Here is a 24,466-nt window from a genome sequence, read left to right on the forward strand (position 1 = left end):
AATCAGCGCCTCAGCAGTGTTTAGTCCTCCAGAGCAGCAGAGTGGTGTCCCTGTGGCCTGAGCGCCGCACTAGTGCAACATGGCGGCTCCCGTAGCTCAGCACCGGGGAAAGGTGAGGGTTCCCTACTAATGGCCGGGCTCAGTGTGACCCTGAGGGGAGCCGGGCCTCTCATGTAATTGGCTGATGTTGGGCCTCTCATGTAATTGGCTGATGTTTGGCCTCAGGAACAGTTCCCATAGTTACAGGGGTGGGACTTGTTCCCCTCAGGGCGCTCAGTAATAGGGTGACTGCCCCTCTGGGGGGTCCGGTCCCTTGTAGGGGGGGGTCAGGTGTGTTGTACTGTCCTTCTGCCCCTAGTTACCCCCAGCTGCCCCTAGTTACCCCCAGCTGTCCCTAGTTACCCCCAGCTGCCCCTAGTTACCCCCAGCTGTCTGTCCTGCCCCTAGTTACCTCCAGCTGCCCCTAGTTACCCCCAGCTGCCCCTAGTTACCCCCAGCTGTCCCTAGTTACCCCCAGCTGCCCCTAGTTACCCCCAGCTGTCTCTAGTTACCCCCAGCTGTCTGTCCTGCCCCTAGTTACCCCCAGCTGCCCCTAGTTACCCCCAGCTGCCCCTAGTTACCCCCAGCTGTCCCTAGTTACCCCCAGCTGCCCCTAGTTACCCCCAGCTGCCCCTAGTTACCCCCAGCTGTCTCTAGTTACCCCCAGCTGTCTGTCCTGCCCTAGTTACCCCCAGCTGCCCCTAGTTACCCCCAGCTGCCCCTAGTTACCCCCAGCTGCCCCTAGTTACCCCCAGCTGCCTCTAGTTACTCCCAGCTGCCCCTAGTTACCCCCAGCTGTCTGTCCTGCCCCTAGTTACCCCCAGCTGCCCCTAGTTACCCCCAGCTGTCTCTAGTTACCCCCAGCTGTCTCTAGTTACCCCCAGCTGCCTCTAGTTACCCCCAGCTGTCTGTCCTGCCCCTAGTTACCCCCAGCTGCCCCTAGTTACCCCCAGCTGCCTCTAGTTACCCCCAGCTGCCCCTAGTTACCCCCAGCTGCCCCTAGTTACCCCCAGCTGCCTCTAGTTACCCCCAGCTGCCCCTAGTTACCCCCAGCTGCCCCTAGTTACCCCCAGCTGCCTCTAGTTACCCCCAGCTGTCCCTAGTTACCTCCAGCTGCCCCTAGTTACCCCCAGCTGCCTCTAGTTACCCCCAGCTGTCTCTAGTTACCCCCAGCTGCCCCTAGTTACCCCCAGCTGTCTCTAGTTACCCCCAGCTGTCCCCTAGTTACCCCCAGCTGCCCCTAGTTACCCCCAGCTGTCTCTAGTTACCCCCAGCTGTCTCTAGTTACCCCCAGCTGTCCTCTAGTTACCCCAGCTGCCTCTAGTTACCCCCAGCTGCCCCTAGTTACCCCCCAGCTGCCCCTAGTTACCCCCAGCTGCCCCTAGTTACCCCCAGCTGTCTCTAGTTACCCCCAGCTGCCTCTAGCTACCCCCAGCTGCCTCTAGTTACCCCCAGCTGCCTCTAGTTACCCCCAGCTGTCTGTCCTGCCCCTAGTTACCCCCAGCTGTCTGTCCTGCCTCTAGTTACCCCCCAGCTGTCTGTCCTGCCTCTAGTTACCCCCAGCTGTCTGTCCTGCCTCTAGTTACCCCCAGCTGTCTGTCCTGCCTCTAGTTACCCCCAGCTGTCTGTCCTGCCTCTAGTTACCCCCAGCTGTCTGTCCTGCCTCTAGTTACCCCCAGCTGTCTGTCCTGCCTCCAGTTACCCCCGGCTGCCTGTCCTGCCTCCAGTTACCCCCAGCTGCCTGTCCTGCCTCTAGTTACCCCCAGCTGCCTGTCCTGCCTCTAGTTACCCCCGGCTGCCTGTCCTGCCTCTAGTTACCCCCGGCTGCCTGTCCTGCCTCTAGTTACCCCCAGCTGCCTGTCCTGCCTCTAGTTACCCCCAGCTGCCTGTCCTGCCTCTAGTTACCCCCAGCTGCCTGTCCTGCCTCTAGTTACCCCCAGCTGCCTGTCCTGCCTCTAGTTACCCCCAGCTGCCTGTCCTGCCTCCAGTTACCCCCAGCTGCCTGTCCTGCCTCTAGTTACCCCCAGCTGCCTGTCCTGCCTCTAGTTACCCCCAGCTGCCTGTCCTGTCTCTAGTTACCCCCAGCTGCCTGTCCTGCCTCTAGTTACCCCCAGCTGCCTGTCCTGTCTCTAGTTACCCCCAGCTGCCTGTCCTGCCTCCAGTTACCCCCGGCTGCCTGTCCTGCCTCCAGTTACCCCCGGCTGCCTGTCCTGCCTCCAGTTACCCCCGGCTGCCTGTCCTGCCTCCAGTTACCCCCGGCTGTCTGTCCTGCCTCCAGTTACCCCCGGCTGCTTGTCTTGCCTCTAGTTACCCCCCGGCTGCCTGTCCTGCCTCTAGTTACCCCCAGCTGCCTTAGTTACCCCCGGCTGCCTGTCCTGCCTATAGTTACCCCCAGCTGCCTTAGTTACCCCCAGCTGTCTTAGTTACCCCCAGCTGCTTGTCCTGCCTCTAGTTACCCCCGGCTGCCTGTCCTGCCTCTAGTTACCCCCGGCTGCCTGTCCTGCCTCTAGTTACCCCCGGCTGCCTGTCCTGCCTCTAGTTACCCCCGGCTGCCTGTCCTGCCTCTAGTTACCCCCGGCTGCCTGTCCTGCCTCTAGTTACCCCCGGCTGCCTGTCCTGCCTCTAGTTACCCCCGGTTGCCCCAGAGTGCCCTCTGCTTTGTTTTTTTTTTTTACTTCTACCAAAAATCTTCTCTTATTTAGATGACCCTTTGCCATGGTGCCCGCTGTGCCCTCTCCCAATTCCGGGTACCCAGGCGCTTGCTGTGCCACCCCCCCAGGCACCCTGATGCCCCCCGGTACCATGTGGTGGTTGTTGGGGGAGGACATGCAGGGACTGAAGCTGCTGCTGCTGCTGCCAGGACTGGTGCCCACACCCTGCTCATAACACACAAGCTGGGTACTATAGGTAAGATGCCCACCAACTGCTGTACCCTGCTGCATGGCACTGCCACATCTCTGTTGTACCCCCGCACTGCTGCATGGCACTGCCACATCTCTGTTGTACCCCCGCACTGCTGCATGGCACTGCCACATCTCTGTTGTACCCCCGCACTGCTGCATGGCACTGCCACCTCTCTGTTGTACCCCCCCCACTGCTGCATGGCACTGCCACCTCTCTGTTGTACCCCCGCACTGCTGCATGGCACTGCCACATCTCTGTTGTACCCCCGCACTGCTGCATGGCACTGCCACCTCTCTGTTGTACCCCCCCCCCACTGCTGCATGGCACTGCCACCTCTCTGTTGTACCCCCCACTGCTGCATGGCACTGCCACCTCTCTGTTGTACCCCCGCACTGCTGCATGGCACTGCCACCTCTCTGTTGTACCCCCGCACTGCTGCATGGCACTGCCACCTCTCTGTTGTACCCCCCCACTGCTGCATGGCACTGCCACCTCTCTTTTGTACCCCCCACTGCTGCATGGCACTGCCACCTCTCTGTTGTACCCCCCCACTGCTGCATGGCACTGCCACCTCTCTGTTGTACCCCCCCCCACTGCTGCATGGCACTGCCACCTCTCTGTTGTACCCCCCACTGCTGCATGGCACTGCCACCTCTCTGTTGTACCCCCCACTGCTGCATGGCACTGCCACCTCTCTGTTGTACTTCCCCACTGCTGCATGGCACTGCCACCTCTCTGTTGTACTTCCCCACTGCTGCATGGCACTGCCACCTCTCTGTTGTACCCCCCCCACTGCTGCATGGCGCTGCCACCTCTCTGTTGTACCCCCCACTGCTGCATGGCGCTGCCACCTCTCTGTTGTACCCCCCCACTGCTGCATGGCGCTGCCACCTCTCTGTTGTACCCCCCACTGCTGCATGGCGCTGCCACCTCTCTGTTGTACCCCCCCACTGCTGCATGGCACTGCCACCTCTCTGTTGTACCCCCCACTGCTGCATGGCACTGCCACCTCTCTGTTGTACCCCCCACTGCTGCATGGCACTGCCACCTCTCTGTTGTACCCCCGCACTGCTGCATGGCACTGCCACCTCTCTGTTGTACCCCCCACTGCTGCACCCAACAAGATATGGAGAATATAAAATTGCCCCCCCCCAGGCCAGATGTCCTGCAACCCCTCGTTTGGTGGCATCGGCAAGGGGCACCTCCTGCGGGAGATTGATGCCCTCGATGGGCTCTGCGCTCGCATTTGTGACCTGTCAGGGATTCACTACAAGGTCCTGAACCGCTGCAAGGGGCCGGCTGTGTGGGGGCTGCGCGCTCAGATAGACCGGGAGTTGTACCGGCACAATATGCAGGTAAGGGGCAGGGTTACACAGGCACAATATGCAGGTAAGGGGCAGGGTTACACAGGCACAATATGCAGGTAAGGGGCAGGGTTACACAGGCACAATATGCAGGTAAGGGGCAGGGTTACACAGGCACAATATGCAGGTAAGGGGCAGGGTTACACAGGCACAATATGCAGGTAAGGGGCAGGGTTACACAGGCACAATATGCAGGTAAGGGGCAGGGTTACACAGGCACAATATGCAGGTAAGGGGCAGGGTTACACAGGCACAATATGCAGGTAAGGGGCAGGGTTACACAGGCACAATATGCAGGTAAGGGGCAGGGTTACACAGGCACAATATGCAGGTAAGGGGCAGGGAGTTACACAGGCACAATATGCAGGTAAGGGGCAGGGTTACACAGGCACAATATGCAGGTAAGGGGCAGGGTTACACAGGCACAATATGCAGGTAAGGGGCAGGGTTACACAGGCACAATATGCAGGTAAGGGGCAGGGTTACACAGGCACAATATGCAGGTAACGGGCAGGGTTACACAGGCACAATATGCAGGTAAGGGGCAGGGAGTTACACAGGCACAATATGCAGGTAAGGGGCAGGGTTACACAGGCACAATATGCAGGTAAGGGGCAGGGTTACACAGGCACAATATGCAGGTAAGGGGCAGGGTTACACAGGCACAATATGCAGGTAAGGGGCAGGGTTACACAGGCACAATATGCAGGTAAGGGGCAGGGAGTTACACAGGCACAATATGCAGGTAAGGGGCAGGGTTACACAGGCACAATATGCAGGTAAGGGGCAGGGTTACACAGGCACAATATGCAGGTAAGGGGCAGGGTTACACAGGCACAATATGCAGGTAAGGGGCAGGGTTACACAGGCACAATATGCAGGTAAGGGGCAGGGTTACACAGGCACAATATGCAGGTAAGGGGCAGGGTTACACAGGCACAATATGCAGGTAAGGGGCAGGGTTACACAGGCACAATATGCAGGTAAGGGGCAGGGTTACACAGGCACAATATGCAGGTAAGGGGCAGACCCAACCTACTGTATGAGGGGGGTGTTATCTCTCAGTGTTTGGTTCCTGCAGAAGGAGATCCTGCGCACCCCTCGTCTGACCGTGATGGAAGGTTCTGTTGAAGATCTAATTTTAGAGGCACCGGACCCCAATCTCCCTGGGAAATGTCAGGTCAAGGGAGTCGTCTTAGGTGAGAAACTCCCAGGATGTCCCTATTATAGGCTGTGGGGGCGGGTCTGTGTGCAGGTAAAGGTGCGCTGTGGGGGCGGGTCTGTGTGCAGGTAAAGGTGTGCTAAGAGCTCAGTGGCTGTGAGGGCGGGTCTGTGTGCAGGTAAAGGTGCGCTGGGGGGTGGGTCTGTGTGCAGGTAAAGGTGCGCTGGGGGGTGGGTCTGTGTGCAGGTAAAGGTGTGCTAAGAGCTCAGTGGCTGTGAGGGCGGGTCTGTGTGCAGGTAAAGGTGCGCTGGGGGGTGGGTCTGTGTGCAGGTAAAAGTGTGCTAAGAGCTCAGTGGCTTGTGAGGGCGGGTCTGTGTGCAGGTAAAGGTGCGCTGGGGGGTGGGTCTGTGTGCAGGTAAAAGTGTGCTAAGAGCTCAGTGGCTGTGAGGGCGGGTCTGTGTGCAGGTAAACGTGCGCTGGGGGGTGGGTCTGTGTGCAGGTAAAAGTGTGCTGTGGGGGCGGGTCTGTGTGCAGGTAAAGGTGCACTAAGAGCTCAGTGGCTGTGAGGGCGGGTCTGTGTGCAGGTAAAGGTGCACTAAGAGCTCAGTGGCTGTGAGGGCGGGTCTGTGTGCAGGTAAAGGTGCGCTGGGGGGTGGGTCTGTGTGCAGGTAAAAGTGTGCTGTGGGGGCAGGTCTGTGTGCAGGTAAAGGTGGGCTGTGGGGGCGGGTCTGTGTGCAGGTAAAGGTGCGCTGTGGGGGGCGGGCCTGTGTGCAGGTAAAGGTGCGCTGTGGGGGGCGGGCCTGTGTGCAGGTAAAGGTGCGCTGTGGGGGCGGGTCTGTGTGCAGGTAAAGGTGTGCTGTTGGGGCGGGTCTGTGTGCAGGTAAAGGTGCGCTGTGGGGGGCGGGTCTGTGTGCAGGTAAAGGTGCGCTGTGGGGGCGGGTCTGTGTGCAGGTAAAGGTGCGCTGTGGGGGGGCGGGTCTGTGTACAGGTAAAGGTGCGCTGTGGGGGCGGGTCTGTGTGCAGGTAAAGGTGCGCTAAAAGCTCTGGCTGTGAGGGCGGGTCTGTGTGCAGGTAAAGGTGCGCTAAGGGCTCATTGGCTGTGGGGGGCGGGTCTGTGTGCAGGTAAAGGTGCGCTAAGAGCTCATTGGCTGTGGGGGGCGGGTCTGTGTGCAGGTAAAGGTGCGCTAAGAGCTCATTGGCTGTGGGGGGCGGGTCCTGTGTGCAGGTAAAGGTGCGCTAAGAGCTCATTGGCTGTGGGGGCGGGTCTGTGTGCAGGTAAAGGTGCGCTAAGAGCTCATTGGCTGTGGGGGCGGGTCTGTGTGCAGGTAAAGGCGCGCTAAGAGCTCAGTGGCTGTGGGGGCGGGTCTGATTATGGCCCAGGAATGGACCCAGGACACGTATGTACCCAATGCCAGGGCAATATCTGACACATTTTGCCCCTTTCCATTCAGGAGATGGCAGCCCGGTGTTGGCAAGCAGTGTGGTACTGACCAATGGTACATTCCTGCGTGGAACGGTGAGGATCGGATTGGAGGAGCAGCCTGCAGGGCGCTGGGGGGAGGAGCCAGCAGTGGGTCTGGCACAGACACTGGATCATTTGGGGTTCACAGTGGGGCGGCTAAAGACTGGCACCCCCCCTCGTATTGCCAAGAACTCTGTGGATTTCGGTGCTGTGGAGAGGCACGAGGCCGACAGCCCCCCGGTTCCGTTCAGCTTCATGAGTGACAAAGTCTGGATCCAGGTACAGGTGTCCTTGCAGCCATTGGCCGGAGGGGAATGTGGGGCAACTGTAGGGGAAGGGTATAAGGTGCCGAGCAGTGGGGCCTGCCCCCATATGCCATATGCACCCCCAAATACCACTCTGTTTTACCTGCCACGTCTCTCTCTTCTGCCCCCAAACTCACCCTAACTGCCCATCAGGCTGCCCCCCAGGTATCATGCAGTTGGTTTGGGTTCCTGAGGTTCTGCTTAGCTTCCCTCACCCTAACTGCCCTTCAGGCTGCCCCCCAGGTTTCATGCAGTTGGTTTGGGTTCCTGAGGTTCTGCTTAGCTTCCCTCACCCTAACTGCCCTTCAGGCTGCCCCCCAGGTTTCATGCAGTTGGTTTGGGTTCCTGAGGTTCTGCTTAGCCTCCCTCACCCTAACTGCCCTTCAGGCTGCCCCCCAGGTTTCATGCAGTTGGTTTGGGTTCCTGAGGTTCTGCTTAGCCTCCCTCACCCTAACTGCCCATCAGGCTGCCCCCCAGGTATCATGCAGTTGGTTTGGGTTCCTGAGGTTCTGCTTAGCTTCCCTCACCCTAACTGCCCTTCAGGCTGCCCCCCAGGTATCATGCAGTTGGTTTGGGTTCCTGGGGTTCTGCTTAGCTTCCCTCACCCTAACTGCCCTAACCGCCCTCACCCTAACCACCCCTGCTCCAGCCCCGCCCCCCAGGTGCAGTTGGTTTGGGTTCCTGAGGTTCTGCTTAGCTTCCCTCACCCTAACTGCCCATCAGGCTGCCCCCCAGGTTTCATGCAGTTGGTTTGAGTTCCTGAGGTTCTGCTTAGCTTCCCTCACCCTAACTGCCCTAACCCTCACCCTAACCACCCCTGCTCAAGCCCCGCCCCCCAGGTGCAGTTGGTTTGGGTTCCTGAGGTTCTGCTTAGCTTCCCTCACCCTAACTGCCCATCAGGCTGCCCCCCAGGTTTCATGCAGTTGGTTTGGGTTCCTGAGGTTCTGCTTAGCCTCCCTCTCCCTAACTGCCCATCAGGCTGCCCCCCCTACCCGCCCCTGCTCAAGCCCCGCCCCCCAGGTGCAGTTGGTTTGGGTTCCTGAGGTTCTGCTTAGCTTCCCTCACCCTAACTGCCCATCAGGCTGCCCCCCAGGTATCATGCAGTTGGTTTGGGTTCCTGAGGTTCTGCTTAGCTTCCCTCACCCTAACTGCCCTTCAGGCTGCCCCCCAGGTTTCATGCAGTTGGTTTGGGTTCCTGAGGTTCTGCTTAGCTCCCTCACCCTAACTGCCCTTCAGGCTGCCCCCCAGGTTTCATGCAGTTGGTTTGGGTTCCTGAGGTTCTGCTTAGCCTCCCTCACCCTAACTGCCCATCAGGCTGCCCCCCAGGTATCATGCAGTTGGTTTGGGTTCCTGAGGTTCTGCTTAGCTTCCCTCACCCTAACTGCCCTTCAGGCTGCCCCCCAGGTATCATGCAGTTGGTTTGGGTTCCTGGGGTTCTGCTTAGCTTCCCTCACCCTAACTGCCCTAACCGCCCTCACCCTAACCACCCCTGCTCCAGCCCCGCCCCCCAGGTGCAGTTGGTTTGGGTTCCTGAGGTTCTGCTTAGCTTCCCTCACCCTAACTGCCCTAACCCTCACCCTAACCACCCCTGCTCAAGCCCCGCCCCCCAGGTGCAGTTGGTTTGGGTTCCTGAGGTTCTGCTTAGCTTCCCTCACCCTAACTGCCCATCAGGCTGCCCCCCAGGTTTCATGCAGTTGGTTTGAGTTCCTGAGGTTCTGCTTAGCTTCCCTCACCCTAACTGCCCTAACCCTCACCCTAACCACCCCTGCTCAAGCCCCGCCCCCCAGGTGCAGTTGGTTTGGGTTCCTGAGGTTCTGCTTAGCTTCCCTCACCCTAACTGCCCATCAGGCTGCCCCCCAGGTTTCATGCAGTTGGTTTGGGTTCCTGAGGTTCTGCTTAGCTTCCCTCACCCTAACTGGCCATCAGGCTGCCCCCCCTACCCACCCCTGCTCAAGCCCCGCCCCCCAGGTGCAGTTGGTTTGGGTTCCTGAGGTTCTGCTTAGCTTCCCTCACCCTAACTGCCCATCAGGCTGCCCCCCAGGTTTCATGCAGTTGGTTTGGGTTCCTGAGGTTCTGCTTAGCTTCCCTCACCCTAACTGGCCATCAGGCTGCCCCCCCTACCCACCCCTGCTCCAGCCCCGCCCCCCAGGTTCAGTTGGTTTGGGTTCCTGAGGTTCTGCTTAGCTTCCCTCACCCTAACTGCCCATCAGGCTGCCCCCCCTACCCGCCCCTGCTCCAGCCCCGCCCCCCAGGTGCAGTTGGTTTGGGTTCCTGAGGTTCTGCTTAGCTTCCCTCACCCTAACTGGCCATCAGGCTGCCCCCCTACCCGCTCCAGCCCCGCCCCCCAGGTGCAGTTGGTTTGGGTTCCTGAGGTTCTGCTTAGCCTCCTTATTGCAGTTAATTAGAGCCATGACGGTTACATGCATGTAACACGTGTGTGTCGGCACCACAGCCACAGATGCAGCTCCCGTGTCACCTGACCAGTACCACGCCCGGGGTGGAGCAGATTGTCCGGGAGAACCTTCACCTGAGTAGCCACGTCCAGGAGACCACTGCCGGACCCCGGTGAGACCTCCGTATGACTAATGAGCTGATTGGCCAGAGCCTTGAGTGCTTCTTGCTGATTTGCTGCTCTGGATCCCCAGGTACTGCCCATCCATTGAATCCAAGGTGTTGCGCTTCCCAGGCAGGAGTCACCAGGTGTGGCTGGAGCCCGAAGGGGTAGATTCTGATGTCATTTACCCCCAGGGGCTGTCGGTGACCATCCCGGCCGAAGCTCAGGAGAGGCTTTTACGTCAAATCCCTGGGCTTGAAAACGTGTGCATGTTAAGGCCAGGTCTGTCTGTGTGTGTGCCTACCTACCTACCTGCCTATCTATCTACCTAACTGCCTATCTATCTACATATCTACCTGCTGATCTACCTACCTACCTGCCTGACCATCTACCTACCAACCTACCTGCCTATCTACCTGCTGATCTACCTACCTACTTACCTGCCAACCTACCTGCCTATCTACATAGCTACCTGCTGATCTACCTACTTACCTGCCAACCTACCTGCCTATCTACATATCTACCTGCTGATCTACCTACCTACTTACCTGCCAACCTACCTGCCTATCTACATATTTACCTGCTGATCTACCTACCTACTTACCTGCCAACCTACCTGCCTATCTACATATCTACCTGCTGATCTACCTACCTACTTACCTGCCAACCTACCTGCCTATCTATCTACATATCTACCTGCTGATCTACCTACCTACTTACCTGCCAACCTACCTGCCTATCTATCTACATATCTACCTGCTGATCTACCTACCTACTTACCTGCCAACCTACCTGCCTATCTACATACCTACCTGCTGATCTACCTACCTACTTACCTGCCAACCTACCTGCCTATCTATCTACATATCTACCTGCTGATCTACCTACCTACTTACCTGCCAACCTACCTGCCTATCTATCTACATATCTACCTGCTGATCTACCTACCTACTTACCTGCCAACCTACCTGCCTATCTACATATCTACCTGCTGCTCTACCTACCTACTTACCTGCCAACCTACCTGCTGATCTACCTGCCAACCTACCTGCCTATCTATCTTATATTGTGTCAGTGCAGCTGCATGGCTACCTACCTACCTGACTATACTTATATTGTGTCAGTAAGTGCCAAGTTGCTGATTAAGAAGTGCGCTTTTATGGATTTGCCTTCTTGCCCCTGCAGGTTATGGGGTACAGTATGATTTCCTGGACCCCCGCCAGCTGCGCAGTTCGCTGGAGACCCTCCTGGTGCAGAGGCTTTTCCTGGCCGGGCAGATCAATGGCACCACAGGGTATGAGGAGGCAGCAGCCCAGGTACAGGGGATTGGCTGGGGTATTCCCATTGGCTCCTGCAGGAAAAGCCCCTGTGGTGCCCACCACTAGTTTGCAGTGTAGGGCTGATGTAGTACTGGCTGGCCCTAGAGACGCGCCCGGGGTCGCCGGCTGGCCCTAGAGACGCGCCCGGTGTCGCCGGCTGGCCCTAGAGACGCGCCCGGGGTCGCCGGCTGGCCCTAGAGACGCGCCCTGTGTCGCCGGCTGGCCCTAGAGACGCGCCCGGGGTCGCCGGCTGGCCCTAGAGACGCGCCCGGGGTCGCCGGCTGGCCCTAGAGACGCGCCCGGTGTCGCCGGCTGGCCCTAGAGACGCGCCCGGGGTCGCCGGCTGGCCCTAGAGACGCGCCCGGTGTCGCCGGCTGGCCCTAGAGACGCGCCCTGTGTCGCCGGCTGGCCCTAGAGACGCGCCCGGGGTCGCCGGCTGGCCCTAGAGACGCGCCCGGGGTCGCCGGCTGGCCCTAGAGACGCGCCCGGGGTCGCCGGCTGGCCCTAGAGACGCGCCCGGGGTCGCCGGCTGGCCCTAGAGACGCGCCCGGGGTCGCCGGCTGGCCCTAGAGACGCGCCCGGTGTCGCCGGCTGGCCCTAGAGACGCGCCCTGTGTCGCCGGCTGGCCCTAGAGACGCGCCCGGGGTCGCCGGCTGGCCCTAGAGACGTGCCCAGTCTGTGCCAGTTCAATGGGAACGAGAGAGACATGGGCAAAGTCTCAATGGCGTTTTTGTGCCCCTGTTGTAGGGAATCGTTGCGGGTATAAATGCCGCGCTGCGAGTGAAGGGCCACCCCGCCTTCTCCATTAGCCGCACCCAGGGATATATTGGGGTTCTGATAGATGACCTGACGACGCAGGGAACGCGGGAGCCGTACCGCATGTTCACCAGCCGCGCAGAGTTCCGCATGTCACTGAGACCCGACAATGCCGACACCCGGCTGTCTCTGAGAGGTGAGTGATCCCCAAGGCTACAGTTGGGGGGCTCAGTTCTACCCCTTATTTATCTTGCCCCCCTCCATCAGGGTACGAGGAAGCCGGCTGTGTGTCCCAAGAACGCTATGAGAGGGCTCGCGCCACCGCCGCCACCCTGGCACAGGGATTGGCCAAGCTGAGATCCCTGCAGCTGTCACCCCAAAAATGGCAGCGAGTCATTCCCGGAGTTCCCATCAGCAGCAGCCGGGCGTCCCCCCTCAGGTACCTGCCCAATGGTTTGGTCCCCCCCCCAAAATAATAATGCCCCATAGGGGGCAGAGCTAGCGCTACTGGGCCCAGAATGCCATCCCACCATTCTGAAGGGGCTGTGATACCCCGAAATGTGTGAGTAATTTGGCCCAGTATAACGCGTATGGCGCTGGCTGTGTTAAAGGGGAAGTTCACCATTAAATGAACTTTCTATACAGAGCGACTTTCCAATTGGTCTTCATTTTTTGTGTGTTTAGAATAATTAGTCTTCCTATTCTGAATCTGGTTAGTAGGGGTCGCTCTTCTCTGTACTCTACTTTCTCCATTTTATTACTGCCCCCCCTTATATATTTATATATAGTGACCCCCCCTTAACTGCCCCCCCCCCCCCAGTGTAACCAATCCCAACTGGGCCAGCCTTTCCCCATAACTGAGCCCATTCCCTTTATCAGCTTAGTCGCTCTTCCCTGTACTTTCTCTATTTCATTACTGCCCCCCCTTATATATTTATATATAGTGACCCCCCCTTAACTGCCCCTTCCCCAGTGTAACCAATCCCAACTGGGCCAGCCTTTCCCCATAACTGAGCCCATTCCCTTTATCAGCTTAGTCGCTCTTCCCTGTACTTTCTCTATTTCATTACTGCCCCCCCTTATATATTTATATATAGTGACCCCCCCTTAACTGCCCCTTCCCCAGTGTAACCAATCCCAACTGGGCCAGCCTTTCCCCATAACTGAGCCCATTCCCTTTATCAGCTTAGTCGCTCTTCCCTGTACTTTCTCTATTTCATTACTGCCCCCCCTTATATATTTATATATAGTGACCCCCCCTTAACTGCCCCCCCCCCCAGTGTAACCAATCCCAACTGGGCCAGCCTTTCCCATAACTGAGCCCATTCCCTTTATCAGCTTAGTCGCTCTTCCCTGTACTTTCTCTATTTCATTACTGCCCCCCCCTTATATATTTATATATAGTGACCCCCCCTTAACTGCCCCCCCCCCCAGTGTAACCAATCCCAACTGGGCCAGCCTTTCCCCATAACTGAGCCCATTCCCTTTATCAGCTTAGTCGCTCTTCCCTGTACTTTCTCTATTTCATTACTGCCCCCCCCTTATATATTTATATATAGTGACCCCCCTTAACTGCCCCCCCCCCCAGTGTAACCAATCCCAACTGGGCCAGCCTTTCCCCATAACTCTCTTGCTGTTCCGCCTGTCAGTGCGCTGGAGCTGCTTCGGTACCAGGGAATGGACCTGCCCACAATCTCCCGCGCTTTACCCAATCAGCTGGGAAGGTTCTGTGAGAGCCCAGAGATTGCTCAGCGCCTAAAGATTGAAGGTAAGTGCCCCCCCAGTGATATCCACTTATTCTTGTGTACCCTGCCCCCCCAGTGATATCCACTCATTCCTATATACCCTGCCCCCCCCAGTGATATCCACTCATTCCTATATACCCTGCCCCCCCAGTGATATCCACTCATTCCTATATACCCTGCCCCCCCCCAGTGATATCCACTCATTCCTATATACCCTGCCCCCCCCCCAGTGATATCCACTCATTCCTATATACCCTGCCCCCCCCCCCCAGTGATATCCACTCATTCCTATATACCCTGCCCCACCCCCAGTGATATCCACTCATTCCTATATACCCTGCCCCCCCCAGTGATATCCACTCATTCCTATATACCCTGCCCCCCCAGTGATATCCACTCATTCCTATATACCCTGCCCCACCCCCAGTGATATCCACTCATTCCTATATACCCTGCCCCCCCCAGTGATATCCACTCATTCCTATATACCCTGCCCCCCCCAGTGATATCCACTCATTCCTATATACCCTGCCCCCCCCAGTGATATCCACTCATTCCTATATACCCTGCCCCCCCCCCAGTGATATCCACTCATTCCTATATACCCTGCCCCCCCAGTGATATCCACTCATTCTATATACCCTGCCCCCCCCCAGTGATATCCACTCATTCCTATATACCCTGCCCCCCCCCAGTGATATCCACTCATTCCTATATACCCTGCCCCCCCCCCAGTGATATCCACTCATTCCTATATACCCTGCCCCACCCCCAGTGATATCCACTCATTCCTATATACCCTGCCCCCCCAGTGATATCCACTCATTCCTATATACCCTGCCCCCCCCCAGTGATATCCACTCATTCCTATATACCCTGCCCCCCCAGTGATATCCACTCATTCCTATATACCCTGCCCCCCCCCAGTGATATCCACTCATTCCTATATACCCTGCCCCCCCCAGTGATATCCACTCATTCCTATATACCCTGCCCCACCCCCAGTGATATCCACTCATTCCTATATACCCTGCCCCCCCCCCCAGTGATATCCACTCATTCCTATATACCCTGCCCCCCCCAGTGATATCCACTCATTCCTATATACCCTGCCCACCCCCAGTGATATCCACTCATTCCTATATACCCTGCCCCCCCCCCAGTGATATCCACTCATTCCTATATACCCTGCCCCCCCCCAGTGATATCCACTCATTCCTATATACCCTGCCCCCCCCCAGTGATATCCACTCATTCCTATATACCCTGCCCCCCCCCCAGTGATATCCACTCATTCCTATATACCCTGCCCCCCCCCCCCAGTGATATCCACTCATTCCTATATACCCTGCCCCACCCCAGTGATATCCACTCATTCCTATATACCCTGCCCCCCCCAGTGATATCCACTCATTCCTATATACCTGCCCCCCCAGTGATATCCACTCATTCCTATATACCCTGCCCCCCCAGTGATATCCACTCATTCCTATATACCCTGCCCCCCCCAGTGATATCCACTCATTCCTATATACCCTGCCCCCCCCAGTGATATCCACTCATTCCTATCATACCCTGCCCACCCCCAGTGATATCCACTCATTCCTATATACCCTGCCCCCCCCCCAGTGATATCCACTCATTCCTATATACCCTGCCCCCCCCCAGTGATATCCACTCATTCCTATATACCCTGCCCCCCCCCCCCAGTGATATCCACTCATTCCTATATACCCTGCCCCACCCCCAGTGATATCCACTCATTCCTATATACCCTGCCCCCCCCAGTGATATCCACTCATTCCTATATACTCTGCCCCCCCCCAGTGATATCCACTCATTCCTATATACCCTGCCCCACCCCCAGTGATATCCACTCATTCCTATATACCCTGCCCCCCCCAGTGATATCCACTCATTCCTATATACCCTGCCCCCCCCCCAGTGATATCCACTCATTCCTATATACCCTGCCCCCCCCCCCAGTGATATCCACTCATTCCTATATACCCTGCCCCCCCCCCCCCAGTGATATCCACTCATTCCTATATACCTGCCCCCCCCAGTGATATCCACTCATTCCTATATACCCTGCCGCCCCCAGTGATATCCACTCATTCCTATATACCCTGCCCCCCCCCAGTGATATCCACTCATTCCTATATACCCTGCCCCCCCCAGTGATATCCACCCATTCCTATATACCCTGCCCCCCCCCAGTGATATCCACTCATTCCTATATACCCTGCCCCCCCCCCCCCAGTGATATCCACTCATTCCTATATACCCTGCCCCCCCCAGTGATATCCACTCATTCCTATATACCCTGCCCCCCCAGTGATATCCCACTCATTCCTATATACGCCTGCCCCCCCCCCAGTGATATCCACTCATTCCTATATACCCTGCCCCCCCCCCCCAGTGATATCCACTCATTCCTATATACCCTGCCCCCCCCCAGTGATATCCACTCATTCCTATATACCCTGCCCCCCCCCAGTGATATCCACTCATTCCTATATACCCTGCCCCCCCCCCCAGTGTATCCACTATTCCTATACCCTGCCCCCCCCAGTGATATCCACTCATTCCTATATACCCTGCCCCCCCCAGTGATATCCACTCATTCCTATATACCCTGCCCCCCCAGTGATATCCACTCATTCCTATATACCCTGCCCCCCCAGTGATATCCACTCATTCCTATATACCCTGCCCCCCCAGTGATATCCCACTCATTCCTATATACCCTGCCCCCCCCAGTGGATATCCATCATTCCTATATACCCTGCCCCCCCCCAGTGATATCCACTCATTCCTATATACCCTGCCCCCCCCCAGTGATATCCACTCATTCCTATATACCCTGCCCCCCCCCCAGTGATATCCACTCATTCCTATATACCCCCCCCCAGTGATATCCACTCATCCTAATACCCTGCCCCCCCCCCCCTGTGATATCCACTCATTCCTATATACCCTGCCCCCCCCAGTGATATCCACTCATTCCTATATACCCTGCCCCCCCAGTGATATCCACTCATTCCTATATACCCTGCCCCCCCCCAGTGATATCCACTCATTCCTATATACCCTGCCCCCCCAGTGATATCCACTCATTCCTATATACCCTGCCCCCCCCCCCAGTGATATCCACTCATTCCTATATACCCTGCCCCCCCCCCTGTGATATCCACTCATTCCTATATACCCTGCCCCCCCCAGTGATATCCACTCATTCCTATATACCCTGCCCCCCCCAGTGATATCCACTCATTCCTATATACCCTGCCCCCCCCCAGTGATATCCACTCATTCCTAATATACCCTGCCCCCCCCAGTGATATCACTCATTCCTATATCCCTGCCCCCCCCAGTGATATCCACTCATTCCTATATACCCTGCCCCCCCCAGTGATATCCACTCATTCCTATATACCCTGCCCCCCCCAGTGATATCCACTCATTCCTATATACCCTGCCCCCCCAGTGATATCCACTCATTCTATATACCCTGCCCCCCCAGTGATATCCACCTCATTCCTATATACCCCTGCCCCCCCCAGTGATATCTCACTCATTCCTATATACCCTGCCCCCCCCCCCCCCAGTGATATCCACTCATTCCTATATACCCTGCCCCCCCCCCCCAGTGATATCCCCACTCATTCCTATATACCCTGCCCCCCCCCCCCCCAGTGATATCCACTCATTCCTATATACCCTGCCCCACCCAGTGATATCCACTCATTCCTATATACTCTGCCCCACCCCCAGTGATATCCACTCATTCCTATATACCCTGCCCCCCCAGTGATATCCACTCATTCCTATATACCCTGCCCCCCCCCCAGTGGATATCCACTCATTCCTATATACCCTGCCCCCCCCCCCAGTGATATCCACTCATTCCTATATACCCTGCCCCCCCCCCAGTGATATCCACTCATTCCTATATACCCTGCCCCCCCCAGTGATATCCACTCATTCCTATATACCCTGCCCCCCCCCAGTGGATATCCACTCATTTCCTATATACCCTGCCCCCCCCCAGTGATATCCACTTCATTCCTATATACTCTGCCCCACCCCCAGTGATATCCACTCATTCCTATATACCCTGCCCCCCCCCCAGTGATATCCACTCATTCCTATATACCCTGCCCCCCCCCCCCCCAGTGATATCCACTCATTCCTATATACCCTGCCCCCCCCCCCCCGTGATATCCACTCATTCCTATATACCCTGCCCCACCCCAGTGATATCCACTCATTCCTATATACCCTGCCCCCCCCCCCAGTGATATCCACCCTGCAATCACCCCAGTGTGTCGGCTGATGGGGTCCCCACCCTGCAATCGCCCCAGTGTGTCGGCTGATGGGGTCCCCACCCTGCAATCACCCCAGTGTGTTGGCTGATGGGGTCCCCACCCCGCAATCACCCCAGTGTGTCGGCTGATGGGGTCCCCCCCCCCTTTGTCCCCCTGTAGCCGTGTATGAGGTGCACGTGTCTCAGCAGCAGAAGGAGATTGTGGAGGTGCAGCGGGACGAGTCGCTGGTTCTGCCGGACAATATGGATTATCGGACCCTGGATGCCGTCCTGTCTATTGAGGTGCGAGAGAAGTTGGCAGAGAGCAGACCAGAAACGGTGAGATTGGGTCCCACCCCGGGTTCTGTACCGGTGCCGTCCCTAATTGGGGGGGGGGGCTCAAAACCAGGACACCCCTAACAGCTCTGCCCCTCCCACCAGATCGGCGCCGCCAGTCGGATTCCTGGGGTGACACCGGCTGCTGTGGTCAATCTTCTCAGGTATGTGCGGAACAGAACCCAAGAACCCGCCAGACTCGGTTCTGAAACAGAAAGGAACGTATCCACTGGAGGCAGGAACCACAAGCGCAGAACCAGCACCCTGGGGCAGACATGGAGCCCATAGACACTTTTTGCCTCTCTAGCAGCCTGACGTTTGCCTTCTTACCCCCCTCTCACCCCTCTGCCTTTGCCTCCTATGGCAGTGCCCAGAGGGGTGGGGACGGATGAGGAGCCCCTGGCGGAGCCCAGAGGGGGGTGGGGACGGATGAGGAGCCCCTGGCGGTGCTCAGAGGGGGGTGGGGACGGATGAGGAGCCCCTGGCGGTGCTCAGAGGGGGGTGGGGACGGATGAGGAGCCCCTGGCGGAGCCCAGAGGGGGGTGGGGACGGATGAGGAGCCCCTGGCGGTGCCCAGAGGGGGGTGGGGACGGATGAGGAGCCCCTGGCGGTGCCCAGAGGGGGGTGGGGACGGATGAGGAGTCCCTGGCGGTGCCCAGAGGGGGGTGGGGACGGATGAGGAGTCCCTGGCGGTGCCCAGAGGGGGGTGGGGACGGATGAGGAGTCCCTGGCGGAGCCCAGAGGGGGGTGGGGACGGATGAGGAGCCCCTGGCGGTGCCCAGAGGGGGGTGGGGACGGATGAGGAGTCCCTGGCGGTGCCCAGAGGGGGTGGGGACGGATGAGGAGCCCCTGGCGGTGCCCAGAGGGGGGTGGGGACGGATGAGGAGCCCCTGGCGGTGCCCAGAGGGGGGTGGGGACGGATGAGGAGCCCCTGGCGGAGCCCAGAGGGGGGTGGGGACGGATGAGGAGCCCCTGGCGGAGCCCAGAGGGGGGTGGGGACGGATGAGGAGCCCCTGGCGGTGCCCAGAGGGGGGTGGGGACGGATGAGGAGCCCCTGGCGGTGCCCAGAGGGGGGTGGGGACGGATGAGGAGCCCCTGGCGGTGCCCAGAGGGGGGTGGGGACAGATGAGGAGCCCCTGGCGGTGCCCAGAGGGGGGGGGGGTCGGATGAGGAGCCCCTGGCGGTGCCCAGAGGGGGGTGGGGACGGATGAGGAGTCCCTGGCGGAGCCCAGAGGGGGGTGGGGACGGATGAGGAGTCCCTGGCGGTGCCCAGAGGGGGGTGGGGACAGATGAGGAGCCCCTGGCGGTGCCCAGAGGGGGGTGGGGACGGATGAGGAGCTGGTGCCCCCCCTCCCTATGGCTGCAACCAGTTGGCTTGGGAGACAAGTGAGCAAATAAACACAGAGGCCTCTTCCCTGTCACCCCGAGAGCAATTGCTTCTGTGTCTGTTCCCTAATAAAGGAGTCTCTCTCATGCTTTCAGGATTCTCAGTATTGCCCCCAATATACCCCCCCCCACATAGGATAAAGGGAAACCCCTAACCCTGTAGGCAATTAAGAATAATATCCGGTGCTGGTTTCCCTTTGGGCTAAACATTAACCCTATCTGTAACAATGGCCCCTTTATTGGGGCTCCCTATAGATCCTCTCAGGTCCCTGTCTGGGTTTCAAATGAGGGGTGGGCGTGTCCTAACGGTCCCTGTAGGAGGGGGAGAGCCAATCACAGCCCTGCAGTCACACAAGCACAGACAGGCTTCAGTCCCCTATCAGGTCAGCCTAGCTGCTGATTGGTTCCTATCCTACAGTGCCGCCCCCCCTGCACAGCCTGGGAAAGGAGGCAGCAGGAAGTGGCACAGATGGGCGGGGCTAGTGGGGTATTGTGGGAATTTACAATAAATCAGCCTGAAACACAACTTATTACAGCCCCTCCCCTCTGCATGTAGATGGGCGTGATTGGCACAATATTGTTCTGCAGAGACACAGGGTGAGAGGCAGCTCATAGGGGCCCCCAGAAATATTGGGCTTCTTGGGGGGCTGCTGGTGCATAATGTTCAGTCTCTAACTATCCATAACACCCCAACACTGAGCCATAGAGCTGCCTGACACCCCAACACTGAGCCACAGAGATGCCTGACACCCCAACACTGAGCCACAGAGATGCCTGACACCCCAACACTGAGCCACAGAGATGCCTGACACCCCAACACTGAGCCACAGAGATGCCTGACACCCCAACACTGAGCCATAGAGCTGCCTGACACCCCAACACTGAGCCATAGAGCTGCCTGACACCCCAACACTGAGCCACAGAGATGCCTGACACCCCAACCACTGAGCCACAGAGCTGCCTGACACCCAACACTGAGCCACAGAGCTGCCTGACACCCCAACACTGAGCCACAGAGCTGCCTGACACCCCAACACTGAGCCATAGAGATGCCTGACACCCCAACACTGAGCCATAGAGATGCCTGACACCCCAACACTGAGCCATAGAGATGCCTGACACCCCAACACTGAGCCATAGAGCTGCCTGACACCCCAACACTGAGCCATAGAGCTGCCCTGACACCCCCAACACTGAGCCATAGAGATGCCTGACACCCCAACACTGAGCCATAGAGATGCCTGACACCCCAACACTGAGCCATAGAGATGCCTGACACCCCAACACTGAGCCATAGAGCTGCCTGACACCCCAACACTGAGCCACAGAGATGCCTGACACCCCAACACTGAGCCACAGAGATGCCTGACACCCCAACACTGAGCCACAGAGCTGCCTGACACCCCAACACTGAGCCATAGAGCTGCCTGACACCCCAACACTGAGCCACAGAGATGCCTGACACCCCAACACTGAGCCACAGAGATGCCTGACACCCCAACACTGAGCCACAGAGATGCCTGACACCCCAACACTGAGCCACAGAGCTGCCTGACACCCCAACACTGAGCCATAGAGCTGCCCTGACACCCCAACACTGAGCCACAGAGATGCCTGACACCCCAACACTGAGCCACAGAGCTGCCTGACACCCCAACACTGAGCCACAGAGATGCCTGACACCCCAACACTGAGCCATAGAGCTGCCTGACACCCCAACACTGAGCCACAGAGATGCCTGACACCCCAACACTGAGCCACAGAGATGCCTGACACCCCAACACTGAGCCATAGAGATGCCTGACACCCCAACACTGAGCCATAGAGCTGCCCTGACACCCCAACACTGAGCCACAGAGATGCCTGACACCCCAACACTGAGCCACAGAGCTGCCTGACACCCCAACACTGAGCCATAAGAGCTGCCTGACACCCCAACACTGAGCCATAGAGATGCCTGACACCCCAACACTGAGCCATAGAGATGCCTGACACCCCCAACACTGAGCCATAGAGATGCCTGACACCCCCAACACTGAGCCACAGAGATGCCTGACACCCCAACACTGAGCCACAGAGATGCCCTGACACCCCAACACTGAGCCACAGAGCTGCCTGACACCCCAACACTGAGCCATAGAGCTGCCTGACACCCCAACACTGAGGCCCATAGAGATGCCTGACACCCCAACACTGAGCCACAGAGATGCCTGACACCCCACACTGAGCCACAGAGCTGCCTGACCACCCCAACACTGAGCCATAGAGCTGCCTGACACCCCAACACTGAGCCATAGAGATGCCTGACACCCCAACACTGAGCCATAGAGCTGCCTGACACCCCAACACTGAGCCATAGAGATGCCTGACAACCCCCAAACACTGAGCCATAGAGAATGCCTGACACCCCAACACTGAGCCACACAGAAGATGCCTGACACCCCAACACTGAGCCACAGAGATGCCTGACACCCCAACACTGAGCCACAGAGATGCCTGACAACCCCAACACTGAGCCACAGAGCTGCCTGACACCCCAACACTGAGCCACAGAGATGCCTGACACCCCAACACTGAAGCCACAGAGATGCCTGACACCCCAACACTGAGCCACAGAGATGCCTGACACCCCAACACTGAGCCACAGAGATGCCTGACACCCCAACACTGAGCCACAGAGTGCCTGACACCCCAACACTGAGCCACAGAGATGCCTGACACCCCAACACTGAGCCACAGAGATGCCTGACACCCCAACACTGAGCCATAGAGATGCCTGACACCCCACACTGAGCCATAGAGATGCCTGACATCCCAACACTGAGCCATAGAGATGCCTGACACCCCAACACTGAGCCACAGAGATGCCTGACACCCCCACACTGAGCCATAGAGATGCCTGACACCCAACAACTGAGCCACAGAGATGCCTGACACCCCAACACTGAGCCACAGAGCTGCCTGACACCCCAACACTGAGCCACAGAGATGCCTGACACCCCAACCACTGAGCCACAGAGATGCCTGACACCCCAACACTGAGCCACAGAGATGCCTGACCCCCCACACTGAGCCATAGAGATGCCTGACACCCCAACACTGAGCCACCAGAGATGCCTGACACCCCAACACTGAGCCACAGAGATGCCTGACACCCCAACACTGAGCCATAGAGATGCCTGACACCCAACACTGAGCCATAGAGATGCTGACACCCCCAACACTGAGCCATAGAGATGCCTGACATCCCCAACACTGAGCCATAGAGATGCCTGACACCCCAACACTGAGCCATAGAGATGCTGACACCCCAACACTGAGCCACAGAGATGCCTGACACCCCAACACTGAGCCACAGAGATGCCTGACACCCCCAACACTGAGCCATAGAGATGCCTGACACCCAACACTGAGCCATAGAGATGCCTGACACCCCAACACTGAGCCACAGAGATGCTGACTACCCAACACTGAGCCACAGAGATGCTGACACCCCCAACACTGAGCCACAGAGATGCCTGACACCCCAACACTGAGCCACAGAGATGCCCTGACACCCCAACACTGAGCCCACAGAGATGCCTGACACCCCCAACACTGAGCCATAGAGCTGCCTGACACCCCAACACTGAGCCACAGAGCTGCCTGACACCCCAACACTGAGCCACAGAGATGCCTGACACCCAACACTGAGCCATAGAGATGCCTGACACCCCAACACTGAGCCACAGAGATGCCTGACACCCCAACACTGAGCCCATAGAGATGCCTGACACCCAACACTGAACCATAGAGATGCTGACACCCCAACACTGAGCCACAGAGATGCCTGACATCCCAACACTGAGCCATAGAGATGCCTGACACCCCAACACTGAGCCACAGAGATGCCTGACACCCAACACTGAGCCATAGAGCTGCCTGACACCCCAACACTGAGCCACAGAGATGCCTGACACCCCAACACTGAGCCACAGAGATGCCTGACACCCCAACACTGAGCCACAGAGATGCCTGACACCCCAACACTGAGCCACAGAGATGCCTGACACCCCAACACTGAGCCACAGAGATGCCTGACACCCCAACACTGAGCCACAGAGCTGCCTGACACCCCAACACTGAGCCACAGAGATGCCTGACACCCCAACACTGAGCCATAGAGCTGCCTGACACCCCAACACTGAGCCACAGAGATGCCTGACACCCCAACACTGAGCCATAGAGATGCCTGACACCCCAACACTGAGCCATAGAGATGCCTGACACCCCAACACTGAGCCATAGAGATGCCTGACACCCCAACACTGAGCCATAGAGCTGCCTGACACCCCAACACTGAGCCACAGAGCTGCCTGACACCCCAACACTGAGCCATAGAGCTGCCTGACACCCCAACACTGAGCCATAGAGATGCCATAGAGCTGTCCCATAGCAGAGGAAGGATGGGTTCGGGCTGAGGGAGATGAGTAGATACAGCCTATTGGGGGAAGAAGAAGGGGGGGGGGTTGCCATGGCTACCGGGGGCTGCTGGGACCGGTAGTTCGGTAAAGGGCGGCGTTCCGCTCTCTAGGGGTATGTTACGTCATTTCCGTTCAGGCTTCCGCACCCCTCCCTCCCCCGGCTGACTGTTGTTCTAGCAGCGGTTGCCAAGGATACGGGCGGAACCGCGCAATAATAGGACCCGCTCGCTACTGACGTCACCGGCCGCAGATCTATAGGCTAGGAGTTTGCCGTTTCCCAGCCAACCAATCAGCGCCTTCCTGTGCAGCTGTGTAGCCACACCCTTTTACGCAGCGGAAAAGGCGTGGCGTAGTTCGAATTC

General features: G+C 58.0%; 2 protein-coding genes across 4 annotated transcripts; one reads left to right on the plus strand and one right to left on the minus strand.

Annotated features, from left to right (window-relative positions):
• mto1 (mitochondrial tRNA translation optimization 1) lies at positions 1-19,731 on the plus strand. Of its 3 annotated transcripts, none has more exons than XM_031892828.1 (13): positions 1-112; positions 2,742-2,946; positions 4,099-4,298; positions 5,389-5,506; positions 6,921-7,210; positions 9,689-9,801; positions 9,882-10,072; positions 10,976-11,106; positions 11,857-12,061; positions 12,133-12,304; positions 13,515-13,633; positions 18,130-18,258; positions 18,361-18,453. In XM_031892828.1, the coding sequence occupies exons 1-12, from the start codon at positions 80-82 to the stop codon at positions 18,219-18,221; spliced, it is 1,869 nt and encodes a 622-aa protein (XP_031748688.1). In that variant the 5' UTR covers positions 1-79; the 3' UTR covers positions 18,222-18,258; positions 18,361-18,453. The 3 variants fall into 3 exon arrangements, with proteins under 3 accessions (XP_031748688.1, XP_031748685.1, XP_031748687.1); XM_031892825.1 differs by having other exon boundaries at positions 2-112; positions 18,101-18,258; positions 18,361-19,731; XM_031892827.1 differs by lacking the exon at positions 1-112 and adding an exon at positions 173-330 and having other exon boundaries at positions 18,101-18,258; positions 18,361-19,731.
• npipb11 (nuclear pore complex interacting protein family member B11) lies at positions 18,614-24,230 on the minus strand. Its single transcript, XM_031893294.1, has 2 exons — positions 24,226-24,230; positions 18,614-19,514 (listed from the first exon to the last, which is right to left on the minus strand). The coding sequence occupies exons 1-2, from the start codon at positions 24,228-24,230 to the stop codon at positions 18,614-18,616; spliced, it is 906 nt and encodes a 301-aa protein (XP_031749154.1).
• Positions 24,231-24,466: the final 236 nt, after the last annotated feature.

This window comes from Xenopus tropicalis, chromosome 9 (assembly GCF_000004195.4).
Source record: "Xenopus tropicalis strain Nigerian chromosome 9, UCB_Xtro_10.0, whole genome shotgun sequence".
Classification (NCBI taxonomy): Eukaryota; Metazoa; Chordata; class Amphibia; order Anura; family Pipidae; genus Xenopus; species Xenopus tropicalis.